The 18,213-nt window shown below is 44.2% G+C and overlaps 1 protein-coding gene across 4 annotated transcripts in view; it reads right to left on the bottom strand.

Annotated features, from left to right (window-relative positions):
- Positions 1 to 15,570, bottom strand: part of DGKZ (diacylglycerol kinase zeta) — a 118,857-nt gene extending 103,287 nt beyond the window's left edge. For 2 of the 4 annotated variants that reach the window (XM_063117466.1, XM_063117467.1), the window contains exon 1: positions 15,074 to 15,567. In XM_063117466.1, the coding sequence (XP_062973536.1) occupies positions 15,074 to 15,261 (188 nt within the window). In that variant the 5' untranslated portion in view covers positions 15,262 to 15,567. Of the gene's footprint in view, positions 1 to 15,073 lie in introns of all 4 variants that reach the window. The other 2 variants (XM_063117465.1, XM_063117468.1) reach the window with 2 other exon arrangements.
- Between the last annotated feature and the right edge of the window lie 2,643 nt (positions 15,571 to 18,213).

The following is an 18,213-nucleotide window of genomic DNA, read 5'->3' as shown; positions in this document are numbered from 1 at the left end:
TTCTAGCCCTTTGGGGTTTGAAGACAAACTTGAAAAGCCCAGGAGCTTTGAATTTTCTTGAACTTTCAAATTTTCTGCATGTCTGCACTGCTCCAGCTTCAATTTAAAACAAAAATGAGCAAAATCGGTTCGGTAGATAATAAGCCTTACATTACTGTATTCTTATATAAGATAGTAGAACCGGGGTCTCTCATGAAGTTGATTGTTGGGAGCCTCAGGAAAAATAAAAGGAAGTACTTCTTCACACACTGCACAGTTAAACTATGAAATTCTCTACTACAGGATGTGGTGATGGCCACCAATTTGGATGGCTTTAAAGGGGGTTTGGACAAGAGGAGAAAGCTATTGATGGCTACTAGTACTTTGACTATATGCTTCCTCCAGTATCAGAAGCAGTATGCCTAGATACTTCAGTTGCTGGGGAACATGGACAGGAGGGTGCTTTTGCACTCATGTCCTGCTTGTGGGCTTACCACAGGCAGCTGGTTGGCCACCATGTAAACAGAATGCAGGACTAGAAGAACCTTGGTCTGATCCAGTATGGCAGCTCTTATGTTCTTAAGTTTGCAGAATTCAGCATTTCTTGATGCAGAACATTGATAATAAAAAGAAGAGAGTATCTTCACACTCATGCTCTGCCTCTAAAATACCAAATGACCCACTCTATGACTTAAAGGCCACCTAATCCAATTGCCTGCCTAAAAGGCAGTATCACCCACACAGTCTAGACCCTGATGTGTCACAAGTAGAAAGCAAGCATATTCCAAAGACCCCTCCTGAGCTAGCCAGGTTTCATGCAAGTATAGATATCCCACTGGTTTCAGGTTCCATGTGGTTTGCCCTCTCTCAACACAGTCCTGCGTTAGTGCCTTAAAGCACGGTGAAGGTGTGGATAAACGTCTCCTGCCAGCTAAGGTTCAGACAGTAAGTTAAGCCAGGTTTGCTTTCAGGATATGGTGCTTCTCAGACGTCTAACAAAGTACAAGCAAGATCAAAACCCCAGGCACCCTCTGATGTGTGACAACATGACCCTAGTGGAAAACCTCTCAACATGATAGCAGGTCAGGCCTGAAATTCACCAGAGCAGAAAGAACAAAACTGGCAAACAGCTCTGTACATGGAGAGTTGTACCTAGCCCATCTATCTTGCCTTCCACTGGAAATCATAAATTAAAAGGTGTCGAAAAGGATCAACTAAGAGTGCTGCAGGTGCAGTCAAAACAATATACAACACCTGCCCCCTGCCCATGCAACCACATTTTAAAATAAACAGACATTGCTGGAATTTCCTCCTCCTTCCTCTTTTGCAGGCTTACATTCAGTTCCCATTTCATTGGGCTAATGATAAACCCCACTGACTTTTTGGATATGATCTGGGCCAGGGGTAAGAACCTGGTTCCCATCAGTTTTTCTGGACTACAACTTCCTTCAGCCCTAATCAGCAAAGTCCATGGTAAAGGATTATGTAGCTATAGTCCAAACCATCAGGGCATCAGGCTGCCTAACCTTAATCTCGGCTGTCTGCATACTTCCGTTAATTCATGGTTTGGGGCATCCTCCTGAGGGGCCTTTGAACTACTCGTGTTTATCGTCCTGAGCCATGCTCCTGTTCTTTTCTCTAGTAAGACCCTTAAGGAGAGGTTTCCCTAAAAGGTGGCTTATAAATCTTTTACACTGCAATTACTCAGTGGTGCTTACTTATGGGTAGACATGTATAGGATTTCACTGTTAAATAAATATGGGCATAATCCTATGCATGTTTAGACAGAAAAAAATCCTACAATTTAAACATGCATAGGATTGCACCCTACATAATGAATAATACCCAACACTGCATATTCAGAGATGGAAGCAATACTAGAAAGAAAACCCAGGCAATGTTTTTAGTTATTTCATTTTTACTGATGCCCCTCTTCTCAAGGAGTCATATTAGGCTAACAACAAGCTTTCAGGGTAGGTTAGGCTAAGAGAGAATTATTTCTCCAAGGCCACTTACTGAACTTCACGGTTGAGTAGACATTTGAAGCCAGGCTTCCCGCATCCTCCAAATGACTCACTCTAGCTCAGAGCTAGGCAACCCGGTGCCCTCCAGATGTTTGGGACTATAACTCCCATAATTTTGTATACCGCCCAGAGAGCTTCGACTATGGGGCGGTATATAAATGTAACAAAATAAATAAATAATAAATAATTCCTGAACACTGCCCATATTGGCTGGAGCTTATGAGAGTTGTACTCTGAAATATCTGAAGGCGCCAGGTTGCCTACCCTTGGTGTGCCACACTGGAGCCCAAAAACTAGCTATTGTGCCATATTCTGAGTTTTGACAACATCCAAACTAAGCAATACCCTTGAAAAGGCAAGAGTCTCTGTTCACAGCAAAGCTACAAACCCAGACTTTCCCCACCTGTTCCTCCCGTTAGGACTATTAGAGAAGTTCTTTGCCTTGAACATTACTACACCTGCCTTTTTTTACTGATGGCTGTTAATATTCCATGTTTTTATACCTTCACTGCCTGGTCTAGAGAAGAAAAGGGGGGGGAGTCCCCATATTTCCCTGCTGGTACCTAGTTTTGTTTTTTAAACGCACCTCCAGAACAACTGGAAAGCTCAGAAGGCAATTTTATTCTCACCACCTGCAACTCTGTCAGCCCAATTACAAGAATTACCAAGCTACAACCCGGATGTATGTACCAAGCATTTCCCTCAATCAGCGCTGGAGCCAATTATTCTACACTTCCCTTAAGACAATTACAAGGTATAAAAATAGGCCTGTTGTCAAAAGGCAGGAGCCCAACCTACAGTAGCTCTGGGTTCAGAGGAAGCTGCCTCTTCCTCTTCCATAACCCAACAGCCAGCTCTCAAACAGAATAAGAGCAATCATCTTCCCAAGCAGAATGTTGTGGGGTGCCTTATTTACACTGATATCATAGGACTGGAGTATCAATGCAAGCTAATCTAAAAAAAATTCCTCCCATCTCTCCTCAGCAGAGCAGAGAGGCAGCAAAGAATTCTGGGGTCAGTAATGTGTATATCATGCTTGAATACAGGGTCAGGGCTGAAAGCTCAAAATGGTCTCTCAGGCCTTAGCTAAACCTAAGGTTTATCCTGGGATCGTCCCGGGGTCATCCCTGTTCATGGATATCCCGGGAGCAGGCAGGGATGACCCCAGGATGATCCTGAGATAAACCTTAGGTCTAGCTAAGGCCTCAGTTACTCTTCTTCAGGAGTGCCCCATCCCCAGGATGAAAGAACAGCCTAGTCATAAGCCCTTTTTAGTTTTGATGTGTTTGGCCCATCAGACAAACCATTTGTCCCTGAAAATATGGAAACAGGGTTGAAGCAGCCTTGGTCTACCCCCCAAATTTGTGTCAATTAAATACCAGCAAGATTCTGGGCAGACATTAGGAATGTCATTTATACAGCACATGCCATAATAGCTGTGCGGCTTAAATGGTGATCCAGTCTCTCCAATAAGAAATCATCCTTAATATGTAAAAACGAACACACAAACACCCTCCCCGCCGCTTATATTATTCCCACTACACACCCTCTAGTATGTGAAACTATTTTGAGCAAGTCTCAAACCTATATACGCAAAAGCACATAAATGGACTCACATCTTAATCTGCAGATAATTACATGTGCTGGACTATATAAAAAGGCTCAAAATACAGGACTTCTAAAACAAATAAAGATTGATACCAGAGGATATACCAATGAGCAAATATTTTTGGTTAGAAAACAAGTATCCCTCAATCGTCAAGTATAAGGAAAACACTGTTCGCTAATTTCTTCAAATGACAGTACACAAGCTTGGGTTTATTACATTCTAGAGCAGCATTCCCCAACCTGGTGTCCTCCAAATGGCTTGGACTACAACTCCCCTAACCAGCATAGTCAATCCACACATTTTGAGGGGATCAAGTTGAAGAAGGCTGATTGAAAGACAAATGAACAAGGTATTCTAAGGAAGCGTTGTCAGAGAAAGTGGAAGAAAAATCCAAAATGCACAAACTCCTACACCTCTATCCGTACATATGAACCTGCCTAAGGGATGTACACAAAGGCTGACAGAGTTGATGTCTAATCACACAATTGTTGTGGATGGGTGAACTTGTGACTGCTGTTTAACTGGTGCCCACTACATCTCCCCTGTAGAATAGCAATAGCAAGATAGCAAGCTACACTGATCTTAGATCATGCTTGGCTCGGAAAATGTTTCTGTATCATCAGGTGTGACACAAATTAATTCTCCCTTCTCATCAGGAACACTGTGCTGCTTTAGGGTGCCAGCTTTCAAATTAAATGCTCATTCATAGTATACATCTTTCACAAACACAGAGCCTGATCTTGTAATCTAGCACTCACTAATTGCATAGGGCAAGCAAAAAATGCCTCCAAGTGACCAGTTCCCCCACCCCATAGCTTAAATTGCATTAAACTCTGATGCAGCAGACCCAACTCTCCATTGTGATCCCTTTAGCTGGAGAAACATAGAGTATGCTATAGTCAAATTCTACCCACCCACCCCGACTTCCTGACAAAAGAGATGTCAGAAGACGCAACACAGCAACATACTAAGGCCACGACCTGCTCTCATTCTTCTCCTATTCCAGCATTATGCCCAGCCACAAAGGGCACCAAGATTGTACTCCTCACTCCTGCCAACTGGGCACATTTACTGCTGTTTTTTTTAAGGATATGTCTTCCCACCACCACCTGTGTGATCTAAAGTAGCCAGATTCAGTAAGGGATATAAGGGAGAATTTCAGCAAGTGCAATTTCTCTCATTGTGCAACTGCAATGAGTAAAGCTGTTTCAGTCAACATTCTCCTAAGTACAGCTGTTAAAAGAGAGCTTGGCTCTTGCTCCCGTATTGAGTCTAGCCATCTCAGTAATGAACATGTTCATACTTAAGTCACTTCAGTATGGCTTGGGACCACAATACCTGATGGAACGCCTCTCCCGACATGAACCTACCCGTACACTGCGCTCAACATCTAAGGTCCTCCTCCGAGTGCCTACTCCAAGGGACGCTCGGAGGATGGCAACAAGGGAGAGGGCCTTTTCAGTGGTGGCCCCCCGACTGTGGAATGATCTCCCCGATGAGGCTCGCCTGGCGCCAACATTGTTATCTTTTCGGCGCCAGGTCAAGACTTTTCTCTTCTCCCAGGCATTTTTAACAGCATTTTAACAGCATTTAACAACGTTAAGTTTGTTTTTAATGGACCCCACAATTGTTGTTTTTAAATGGATACTGTTGTTTTTATACTGTTTTTATGTGTGTGTGTGTGTGTGTATGTGTGTTTTTAAATTGTATACTTTTAATGTTTACTATTTTTAAATGTTGTAAACCGCCCAGAGAGCTTCGGCTGTGGGGCGGTATATAAATGTAATTAAATAAATAAATAAATAAAATAAATTCAGGGCCACTACTGTATTTCTAGACTTGTGACGTGGAGTCATTAGATGCTCTCTGACATTTTTAAATGTCCAGCAGCAGAAAGCAAACAGCTCTTCTAACCACCATTATTACCCAGGAGGGGCAAACAAAAAGCAGAACATTTGGGTATGTAAGGAATTCAACAAGGGAAAGGTAAGTGGAAATGCTAACGGTTGTTACAGGGAATAACTCTGGAGCAGACAGATTTGCATTTCAGGCGAGGCAGTAAATCAGGTGAGGTGAGACATGAGCCTAACCAAGCCCCAAGACAGAGAGTTTCTAGCACAGAGGGCTTCATAGCCACACATGAGCTATGCAATTGCCTAGAAGCACCCATCTGTGGCTCTAGAAAAATTTCTAGCTAGGATTTGAATATCAAAGACAATGTTTATTAAAGGAGGAATAAATGCTGCCGCAAAAACTGTCCTGCCACCAAAGCTGTCACCTTTATATACCTGGCCCAGATGGCTCTTCCAAATTGTGGCACTGCTTGGGCCTAGAGCTTAAATGATCAGTGTGGCCTTTTGTAAGTAAACACTGAAAACCCAACTAGCTTACACATCAATGCTCAAAAAGGGTGGAGCTCATAAAGATAAGCAGGTCAGAAAACACTGGGAGATGACTGAATCCAAAAGGTGTGGCCGCAATTTGCCAACTGTGGAATTGGAGATGTGTGTACACAGGGGAAAGGGCACAGACATTGTGTGGGTATGTTGAGACCCTTTCACACAGAATCTTCTTTATATAACTCCACTCTTGAATTGTCTATGTATGTCACTTGAAATGCCCTAAACCCGCCTCGGCAGGCCATTTTCTCACTCCACCCATGTATGTTAAGATGGCTATGAAATAACAGCAGGAACATGAGATCCAGTGTGATGTAGTGGTTAGAATACTGGACTGGGACTCAGGAGATCCAGGTTCTAGTCCCCATTCGGCCACAGTGTGGCTTTAGGCCAGTCACTGACTCTCAGTCTAACCTACCTTTAGGAGGGGCCATAGCTCAGTGGCTTTGCATGCAGAAGGTCCCAGGTTCAAACCCCAGCTTCTCCAGGTAGAGCTAGGAGAGATTCCTGCCTGAAACCCTGGAGAACCACTACCTAAGGTCAAAACTACTGTGCTAGATGGGCGAATGGTCTGATTCGGGATAAGGCAGCTTCCTGAGGAGGACCATGTAAGTCACCTTGGGTTGCTTCTAAGAGGAAAAGAGGAGGACTAGAAGTGTAGTAGTAGTAACAACAACAAACAACAAGGAGATCAAGTCTACGAATACTACAAGCTACTAGTTCTGATAGTAGCCTGCTTATTTGCATGGGTCTGCAAAACCCAGAGCCATTGTCATCTATATTTAGCGCAAGTGATCTGGGTGACTGCTAGCAGAAAAGCTTGCCATTAATGTCTAATACCCACCAACTCACCAACACTCAAGTCAACAGCCATTCCAAAATGCAAATGTAAACTATCTTTACAGTACCTCAGACCGCTCTCCTTTTATGGCATTGACACCCAGCTTCTCTCCCCCACCACCGCCATCAGTAAACGAAACAGCATACCTAGATTTTCCCCTATACGTCAAATCACACAAGTGTGTACAGCTTGCTGCTAAGCTTACCACATCAATGAAGCTTCTGAGTCCTGCCACTCCGGCTCAAATGAGAACAAGTCACCTTTCCAACACAATGGTCCTTAAGAAAGCAAATGCTACTAGAAAGATTATACCCTGGAAATACTGAAGAGTACCTGCACAGCCTTGCAGGAAGTCTACCCCACTCTGTTCTGGTAATAGAGGGGGTGGCCGGGGGGGGAGGGAATAGGGCTTTTGACCAATTAAAGAATTGTAATTTATTATTTGCCTTTAAACCAAATAGATTCTAAAATGAACACGTGGACTCTAAATTCACAGCTCCGATTAAAACTTGCAGTTCAAAAAGAATGAACGAAAGAAAGAAAGCTCCTTGCGCTCAGGGTTATGGAACTGTGAAAGTAAGCAGACTGTGTTTGAAAAGCTTGTTACTAGGAGGTGAATGAAGATCTGCAATACTTTCATGTTGCATGGTTTCTAGGTTCATCTCATGATTTTAAGGGGCTGAATCATGTCGTTGTTGGTGTGTGTTATTACCTTATGGGCAAGTAATATTAAAGCCAAGGGCTGGATGACTCGTGTGGCAAGATAGGAGAAGTTTCCAATCAAGAGTCCAGCAACTACTACATCTGTTCAGAATTTATGCAAGGAAATTCACAAATGGACAACACCAAGCATCACCTTGGAAATGAATTAAATTGCCTCTCACTCAGTTCAGACAACGCATTTCTCAACGGTGGTTTTAGAACTCCACAACGGAGTTTTTACACCACCGTTGAGAAATGTGCTGTCTGGCGAGAAAGCTCCATGCAACGGTGGAGGTTTTGGGGAAAACACTTCATGCAGAATATCCACGCTGTGCAGAGGAGAGTTCCTGCACAACCGTTGTGTTGCGTGTTGTGTGGCAGGCTCCATGGAGTTTTCCGTTGCATTGAGTTGACTTTTCCCACTGGCTACAGAGTTTCCTGGCAAGAGTGGTGAAAGGAGCAAGTGCTCCTCTAGGAGAGCCACCAGGATTGTTTCTTTACAGCAATAACTGGGGGAGGACAGAGGGCGAAGGAACTGTCACTCAAACATCACAATGGATTTTACTCAACTCCACAACACACAGTCACACAATGGTGGAGTTAGAACATGTTATGTGGGGAGTACCCCCTAAAAATTTAACCACTGAGTGGAGTTTTCACACTACGTTGACTAATGTGTTCTCTGAACTGAACCTCTCTCTGCTTACTACAATTCTTCAAGAAACCAATTACATGGACACGGACACAAGAAGACAATGCTTCCCTCCACTTTTCCTTTCTGTATAGACCCTGATCCCTATTAGGGGCTTATAGATGCTATTGAGGTTGGCTTTCCAGAAGAAATACAGGGACACAGGGTCAGCTGCCACCGTGTCACAAATCGGAGCAAACAGAAACTTGCGGGCTTCCACCTCTAGCTCTTGTCCTGTCAAAAAGTCTTATGTACACTGGAATGACTTCAATGCTTTATCTACAAAACTTTAATGACTAAAGGGACTAAAATGAGATAAAAGAGCAAAGGTGGACCATCCTGGCTGGAGTATGTGCTTCTCTGAAGTTGACCTCAGGGTACAGAAATTAATAATTATCCTGACAGGGAGACAGCTCTTCAGAGGAACATCATGCGAATCAGCACAGCGCAACTCCAGCAAACACGAGTGAGAAATTAGCACATCATGCCCACAAGGGAGGCAAAATGTTATCAGTCCCTTTGGAGCCTCAAAACTCAGACATGAGGTCCACATTCACTAAATTAACTTGCAGGCTAAGATGCTTCGAAAGGAAAGCGGTGTGTGTATGTGTACGTGTGTATGTGTTGAACGTGTCAAGGAAGCCAGCAAGAATCATCATCATCTCCTCTTGAGGACAACAGGGTTGTTTCAAGTTTAAGGCTGAACAAAAAGGAAGATAAACTGCATGAATGCAAAACCAAATCCTTCAAATGCAGCTTTTAACAGGTGGTTCCTGGAATCCCTTTATTCGTGCTAAATTCAGGCCTGGGCCATACAAAACACTGCCATTTCCAGGGATAAAACACACCTAGGTTAAGTTATCCAGAGAGTTATCATATTAAAGCAGTGAGAGTAAGGGTCCCTTTAGCTTCTTTTCCGCTAAAGCCACATCATCCTTCCCCTCATGACTGAGTGATGCTCATGCTTCAGTAGTACAAAATTAGTGCAGTGCTAAATGAAGGCAACACACATATGTACCCACCCGGTATATCACACATGTACCTACATCCTTCACAGGTGACTTCTCAGTTAACCAGCGCTTACCTATCTAGCTAACTCTAGAACCCAGGCAAATCAAGGGGTGAAGAGGGATCCTATCATGACTATGTGTATCAGCCAAGAAACAAGGAGGTATGGGCTAAATTAGCACAGGACCCACAAAATATGGAGACATTTTTATCCTAACCTCTACCAAATAAATTTAGCCTGTTGTATTTTTGCCAATTTTTCACGTAGCACAATGGCAAAATTTGGTGAAACTTGTTCTTAAACATCTACTAATATGGTTATAGGCAAAAGTTGGCCAACAGCCACCACGACTTTTACCAAGCCCCGTCGTTTGCCATAACATATCGTTGACAGGTTAAACAGATACCAGGGCACTGTTTTCTGGGTTCTAATTACATCCCTTGAGGCTGAAATTACAGCTTGCTTTCAGTCTACACCAATAGCTTCCCACACTGAGGTCTTCCTTTGGTGCAGTGAGACAACATTTGTGCAACCCAACAATGTGGTATCAGAACAGCTGAGGCTTGCTTCCTAGACACAGGGATATAGGCACGCTCCTTGAGCCCCACTCCTTGGAGGGTGTTTTACAACTGTCCATATGTAGGAAAGGCATCAGTTCTCAAAAGCATTTGCTCAATCATCTAAATAGTAAAGAAGATCGCCTGGAATGAAAAATACCGATCATGTGATGGGGTAGTTTGTTTTTAGTGAAAGAAAGATTGAAAGCTGTAAGATGAAAGTGAAAATCTAGCTACTGCTACAGGGAATGATATCCAGCTGTTTGCAGCTGGAAATCACTTCCCTATTCCACATTACTAAAGGATCCATCGGCAAGATTTTATCTCTATTTGTGTCAATTAGCTATGTCCATCTAGAATTCACCATCTTTCCACCTACTTCCTCCAAGCGAATTCACACTTTATCTAGCACTCATGCTTTGCCACCTGTACAGGTGAAGAGTGAAGGGAAAATGTTGTCTCCAAATATGCAATGGACCAGAAAACTGCAGCAAAATGCAGCTCTTTTAAAATGTGTTACTAAAGCATCTCTGCACTTAACTAGTAGTCCTGTTTTGTTGCCAGGAAATGTAAAGTGCAAATTGACTCTTAGTCATTTGTGCTAAATTGACCCAAATGCTAACAACCAACAGCCTACAAAATGCCCATCTTTCAAGAATCACCTCTCCCAAGCAATAAATTAATGCATATATTTTGTCCAGATGTAACAGGTTTAAAATACTGCACATTTAAAAGTCTAGATATACAAGACTTGTGTGAAAATTGGTTCAACAAGGATCATAGACTAGAGATCATCATTCGTTATCTTAACAATCAATGGCTGTTTCTACACCTGCCTTTTCCCCCAGGTTTGTCCCAGGATCAGGCAGGGATGATCCCTTCATTTTCCTGGGATAATCCTTAAGTGTAGAAAGGGCCAAATGTCTCTCCAGAGCTGCCTTGACCATAAATTATTCGTCAGTACCTCTGCTTGTGATCCAGTCATAATGGGTGCTGTTATTCTCAGCCCCGTAAGACAGGCAGGTCTACGACAGTAATAGGAAGGGAAAGTCCAATACTTTTTGAAAGACAGAAAGAAAAGGGAAGAATTCTTTTGATGCCAGTCTCTGCTAAATATTTTAAATAAACCCCAACACTACTGGACTTGTTATACTGGTTTCGGCAAGGTGCGCTTAGTATTTTTCCAAATATTCAGGCTGGATTTATGATGTATTGAGACAAAAAACAATAGTCAAGGGGTGGGCTACTTGTTGGACTGCAGATGTTGTTGGACTGCAACTCCTATTACCTTCACCATTGGCTATGTCGGCTAGGGCTGATGGGAGCTGTAGTGCAACAACCTCTGGAAGCCCAGAAGTGGCCCACCCCAATATAGAGCCAGTTTGCATAACACAGCCAGCTCATCATGGGTAATAATAATAATAATAATAATAATAATAATAATAATAATAATAATAATAATAATATAGCTTTCTAACAATGCTGGGCATCTTGATTGTTCAATCATGCCATGTTGTCCAGGGTTGTTCCGCACGGAACAAGCTGATGGAGTCTTTTATGGGCTAAAGTCCAAAACTTTGACTGTCCAAGTCAAACCTCACAAAAGTTGTGAAACAAGATGAAAGTTTCTTCAGGGATATCCAGAACACGAATTCATGCACATAAAATGCACTTTAGTTTGGCTATCCACTAATTTACATATACAGGCAAGACATGGATCACACTGATTTCAGAGTCCTAAGTGCCTCTGAGAGCTCAGAGTACTCTCATCATAATTGAGTGCACTTTTATTTATTTATTTATTACATTTTTATACCGCCCAACAGCCGAAGCTCTCTTGCTTTTATCTCTTGCTTCTCTTTTTAGGGTGCAATCTTATGCATATTTTGACAGGGAAAAAATCTGGCTATCTGGGGAATGCTGGAAGTTGATGGGCTTTTTCTGTCTAATCATGCATAGGATTGTCTTTTTACGATTTGTTTATTTTGTGTAAGCATGCCTTGAGATGCATTCATATTAGGCAAAGGAAATCCTGGAAGCTTGTGAAGACATGCGCCCTGCTGGCCTACCTGTCAAAATCTGATTCATGCAGTAGCGAAGAGGAGGGTAAGCTACACTCTGGGTCAGTTCAGCCTAGAGAGTGGGGCTTCTGACAGTGACAGCAGGGTTTACTTGCTTGCAATTCCATGGCCAGATCTACACGAAACAAGATATAACACTTTGAAAACCTTTTGAAAACTGTATATGGAGTGTGTCCTGGGCCCCAACAGTTGCCAATACTGTTATAAACCACTTCAAAGGAGTAGTGTAGATCCTGCTCATGTCAGCTGCCTATCTGCAATTGGGGTGGCATTAAAGCTGGCTTCTGATGACTTGTTCTCTTCAGCTTCTTTTGGAATGGCTTGGTTTGTGATCAGAGCAGCACCCCAACTGCAGATGGAGGGCTCTAGTCACAGGTGAAGTGTTAATGTCCACACTGGCTTGGTGAGAGCAGCCCCAAAAGCAATGCAAACCAGCCTCAGCTGAATTCTTTGAAAGTTTCCTGCCATTGTTTGTGTGCATGTGTTGGGGGCCTGTGGCATACACACAAACAGTCTTATACATTCTCTTACCCTCCCAGCATTCTGGATTGATCTCTGTTTGTATATTATGCCATTGATTCATAAGATCTGTGGCTTGGCTCACTTTCTTAAACTCACTGCACATGTTTTTACATTCTCTTTATGAACCGCCCCGAGAGCTCCGGCTATTGGGCGGTATAGAAATGTAATAAATAAATAAATAAATAAATACTATGAGTTCAACAGTTGTTCTTAGGATTAGTCTAGGCCTCCATGTTCTCAATTTGGAAATGGGAAAAGCGTTTTCTAGACTGTCTCCTAAATAATCACTCAATAACATGTTGTGTATACACTGTAAAGTGCCATGTACACTGATAAATAAATGAAGCAGTCTGCAGCTGAGCTATCTGCTTTGTATGCACTTTTAGTTCTTGTTTAAACATCTGATGTACTAGCAGTCTGGATTTTGCTAGCCATCACAGATCTTCCTATCATGGGTAAGTGACAATGCCTGGTAGAAGCAGGACACTAATAAGCACATACAAGAACTGTATACCACTGAAACAGAGTGTTTCATCTCCCTTCCCTGACCACTGAGTGACTGCTCCAGCTCACAAATTCCAGGGTTCTGGGGAAAAATAAAATTAAAAATCTCACAAGTGTAACATCTGCCACCACTGGCCTAGAAGCCACAGAGATTACAAACAAGTGTCTGAATCCTTTGGAGAGACACAAGATATTTCCAGCTAATTATGCAGGACTTGAGAACATACAACAACATATTCAAATGAACAGCCCTAAGAAATACAGAAATAGCAAGTCTGGATATAGAAACAGGCAGAGTATGGTTCTGTTGCTCTGGTTCCCTCTGCTGTGAAGAGGAACAGACTCACACCTCCAACTTCTCTACTTCCCAGAAAAAACTAATGTCAGTGACCTGGTTTGCATGATCACCACCGCCCACAGTGGCTTGTTTAAGCCACGGCGGGTTAGAATGTGTACCAGGCAGTTTTTGAATATTCAAGCCACGTATGCAAGGGTTGTTTACCTCTCGCACAACCCCTGCTTCCTGGGTTTGGACAACAGGACAAGCGGTAGCTGCAATTTGAATATTCAAAATGGCTGCCAACATGGCTTATTTGAGCGTGTGAATCAGCCCAGTTCCTTCTATAATATATTACCAGCTCAACTAAGGGATACATAAATCTGCTTACAGCTGAAGCTTTTGTCATGCAATTGACTGTGTCATTCACAGATTTGTATGGATGTCCAGGTGACAATGTCTTAAACTTCTTCCATCTTTTCTCCTTCCACAAAAGATCCATTAAGGAAGAAAAAACAGAATAGCTATACATTGGGTGCTTCCAGATGAGTCTTTTGTAACCCTGCCTCATTCACTGATTTGGGGCGGGGCGGGGGAAAACACACTCATAATGTTTTCCCTCCACTTCTTCCATCTTTTTTCTTACATTGGAAAATCTATTAAGGAAAAGAAGAGAAGAGCTGCACAATGCCTTCTAAATACCTTTGGATGCTTTCAGATAGACATCTCCTGGCACTACCAAATAGAAAGCATTGCTTCCTATGCTAATATTCTTTACCAATAATGAGATGCAGAAAAATATTGTAAGGTGCTTGCTGGGATGGGCATAGTGGGAGAAGAGAGTGGGGAATTGATTTTCACTGGAAGCTATTAACTTTTTACAACCACTACCCAAAAAAGTGAAAAAGTTAAGGAAGTACACTATCCCTGCCAACAAATATATAAACACTTATACATTTATTGTATAGATAAATTCAAGGATTAACCTCCCAAAAAACTAAACAAAAAGAGTTTTGAGTTGGGGAAGAGAGAATTGGTGTCCTCCGAAAAGTTTAGATTCCCCAAGACGCAGACTACTATCTCTGAGGGTATGCTCTCCCGTTTAACCCTCCACGCACACTGCTCTATGTTACTTAAGGTTCATCTACACCAAGCAGGATATTCCACTACAAAAGTGGCATGGAAGCAGTATATAAAAGGCAGGAACCACACTACTGCTTTATAATAGTATTGAAGTGCACTGCAGGACCTACACTACTGCTTTATAGTGGTACTGAAGTGCACTGACAACTGTTGGGGCCCATGACACATTTATTTATTTATTTATTTATTTATATTTATTGCATTTCTATACCGTCCAATAGCCGGAGCTCTCTGGGTGGTTCACAAAGCTCTCTGGGCGGTTCACATCTACACCAAGCAGGATATAACACTATGAAAGTGGTATATGGTTTGTGCCATGTGCCCCAACAGTTGTCAGTGCTCCTGCCTTTTATAGTGGAATACTCTGCTTGGTGTAGATGAGCCCTTCCTCTTCATAGTAAGTCGCGACACCTATGAGCACAGATCCGGCATTCAAACCCGAAACGCAGGCTGCCATACGCCTGCACTGAGGAAAACGTAAGGGGTGGGGGGGAGAGAGATAACAATTCACTCCGGTTGAGAATCCGGCGAGAGAGTTAAACCGAGTTGTGCGAAGTAACCAATCCGCGTTAAGCGATTTGCCTTACGCGCTCCGGACCGAAAACTGAGCGTCATACAAGAGCCGGGACCTCTGCCTCGCTTTCTTCCCAGCGGCAGTGTGCCTTGCCTACCCCCAAAGCCTGTCCTTTGCCTCGTATATCCCCCTTTAAAGCGTGGATCTCGCCCCTCACTCACCTGCGCCCGAAGATCTTCAGCCCAAACCTTTTCTTGCTGTGTCTTCGTCCCAACGGTGGGACCTTCTCCTGCTCTGGACACATGGAGGTCTCCGAGCTGGCAGAGGACGGCGAGCTGGAGCAAGCGGCGGCGGCGGCAGCACCAGCACCGCCGCCCGAGCCCCTCTCGTTGCCCTCCTGTGGCTCCATGCCCCTGCGGCTGTGCTGCTGTCACCTTCACCGGAGAGCGCCAGTCATCCCCGCGGGAAGATCAGTCCCAGGCGGCAGCGACAGCCTCTCGCCCGAGTCCATGAATCGCTGCCCGGGCGGAAGAACGAAAGTGCGGACGAAGCTGCTTCGGGCCGGGGCTAATCCACGACGCCTCCCGCCAAAGCAGCAGCGGCGGCGGCTGCAGAAACGAGAGCGCGACAGCCGAGTAGCATGTCCCCACGACGGGTGGTGCATGCCCGGCTAAGCCCCAGCTGCGGTCCCCGGCGTGCCTCGTCGGGAAACTGGAGCCGTGCAGGAAGTGTCAGAAGAAAGCAAGGTAAGCGCCCGAGGACCCCAGATAGCTGCCCGGGAAGCTGCCTCCTCGCAGCAGCGCAGAGACCTGGGCAAAGGCGGGCGGGCAGCTCCCTCTGCCGCTGCTGAGCGCGCACTGCAAGAAGCCGGGCCTACGACCGCTGGCCGGAGCGGCAGAGCAACAGAAACGCAGGCCCGAGGGAGCTCCGCGCGCCGAGCTGCAGCCCTCGAGCCAGGCACTGCGAGGAAGAGCCGAAGAAGCCGCAGCTACAACCACCCATCCGACGTGGAGGCTGCTGCGATAGGGCCAGTGCGCGCGCTGTATCTTTGCTACAGCTCCCAGAGGAGATACGTCGGGCTTTGATTTAAGGAGGGAAAGCCCATCTGGCCTTGGTTGTGGCCTAGACGCTCCTGGGCTAGGACAATGGCTCGGCCGCTGAGGCATGGAGAGCGGCTGTGCAAAGCGCCTGCTGGGAGCGTCTGGATTTGTCTGACCGAGGTGTTTGCTTCTGCTGCGATAGGGAATGGATGCCTTCCTGACCATTCATTTCCCCGGTTACACTGTGCTTGCATCCTGCACTTTACAGTGCAGCTACTTCTGGAATACTGAAAATTAAGTGCTGCATCTCAGAACCACACACCTGCTCAGAGCAAACAAGCAGCAATACAGGGGATGGGAACTAGAGAAAGGAGATCTAGGAAGGGGGGGGGGAGAACTTCCATTAGGTGTATGTATGGCCACAGCTAGACCTAAGGTTTATCCTGGGATCATCCAGGGTTCGCCCTTGCCTGAGCACTGGATCCCCTGTGTGTCAGCTAGATGAACAGGTTTGACCCCTGGGCAATCCAGGGATAAACCGTAGGTCTAGCTATGGTCTATGTCTCTTTAGGTAAGGCAGGGCCTTAAGTTTTTGGTGATCACACTTTACAAATGTTCTCTCAGCAGGGCGGGTGCATAGATATCATTAGCGATTTCCTACCTGAACCAGGCTTATTTAGCTTGTGTCTGGAGGTAGCATCAGTGAAAACTAATGGTGTCAAAGGTTCCCAAGCAAATTGACTTAGTTTGATTCTTTCTCCACCCCTGTCAGTGCAAACTGTAATCTGTCTTCCTGATGTCATTCATGTGCCCTAATTCTCAGCCATATGTGAGCATACAAACACAAGCCAGAGTGTAAGGTCTTGCTAGGGGCTCCGATATCATCCTGCTTCCACTCTGGTCATTTGTCGTTTGCATTTCCAGATTTGATTATTCAAACGGGCCTTGCAACAAAATGTCCTCACCCCCTAGCAGGAGGGCTCCTATTGGGGGTTACTGCCAGCCAGCTATGCCTTTCTCCCTGCTATTGTATTGCATTCCACTCTCCACCCCACCCAGTTTTCTGTTTTTCTTTTCCAACTGACACTCAACATTCTGTGGATACAGAGCATGCTTAATCCTTATTGGGTTGTGTGTGTTTTTAAGGTTTGTTCCATTAGTTGTTTCTATTTTGTTTTTAACATTTGTTGTATTTCTGAAAACCTCAGATTATTTCAACAAACATGCTGGTACCTCTCCCTTTCTCAGATGCCACTTTTTGGTTCCATTTCTGTTGATATCCTCCCATTGATGCCAGTGTGGCATAGTGGCTAAAGTGTTGGACTGGGAGTTGGGAGATCTGGGTTCTAGTCCCCACTCAGCCATGGAAACCCATTGGGTGATTTTGGGCCAGCCTACCTCACAGGGCTGTTGTTGTAAGGATAAAATGGAGAGGAGGGGGATTATGTATGCCGCCTTGGGTTCCTTGGAGGAAAGAAGGTGGGATATTAATGCAATAATAAATAAAAAATATTGATGGAGTGATTAGATTTGTGCTTCTAAACTTTCTGCAATGCTTTCATTAATTAGACGTCTTTCTTTTCTTTGTTGCTTAAACTATTACACTTGTATACATTTCTTTATTTGCTTTGTACCCCCACCTTTCTACCAAGAAAAATGACACCCAAGATGGCTTACAATCATAAATAAAATATGATTAAAACAATAATAAAAACAAATGCATTATCACACAATTTTTTTAAAAAAGATAATAGAATAAAATCAGCACCAACCCAAAAGGCCCATTTACATTCCAAAGCCTGCTTGCATAAAAAAGTTTTTGCCGGCCAGCGTAAGGACAACAGAGAGGGAGTTCCACAGCCTGAGAGCAGCCACCGAGAAGGCACTCTCTCGTATAGCCATCAAAAATCTTCAATTATGAATGCTTCATGGCAACAGGGCAGTATCTGTGCAGCACAAATCCCAGCTGGAGTTCATGATCAAAGTCTCAATATAAATTATAATAGAACAGAATGAAATATTGCTCATGAAAAATTATAATGGGCAGCAACTAATGCTGGAGGAAGGGAGCATATCCAGTCAGTGGGCTATTGTGATCCTTGTCAGTTTCCAGTGTCTGCACAGCTGCTCCTTTTATGGGAAGTGGGGGAAGAGGAGTACTTCTATAGGGACCCATAAAGCTGCCTGCCAAAAAGAGGGCTTCATTCTTCACCACACACACACACACACGTATCTAGACAGAGTTCATGTAATTTAGAGGGGCCAATGATCAAATGATTTGGGGGCACTCTTTAAAGTGCTAGGGTCTAGGAGACCCTCCC

This window comes from Elgaria multicarinata, chromosome 2, assembly GCF_023053635.1.
Source record: "Elgaria multicarinata webbii isolate HBS135686 ecotype San Diego chromosome 2, rElgMul1.1.pri, whole genome shotgun sequence".
In the NCBI taxonomy this organism is placed as follows: Eukaryota; Metazoa; Chordata; class Lepidosauria; order Squamata; family Anguidae; genus Elgaria; species Elgaria multicarinata.
This window is presented reverse-complemented; position numbering and strand designations above follow the sequence as displayed.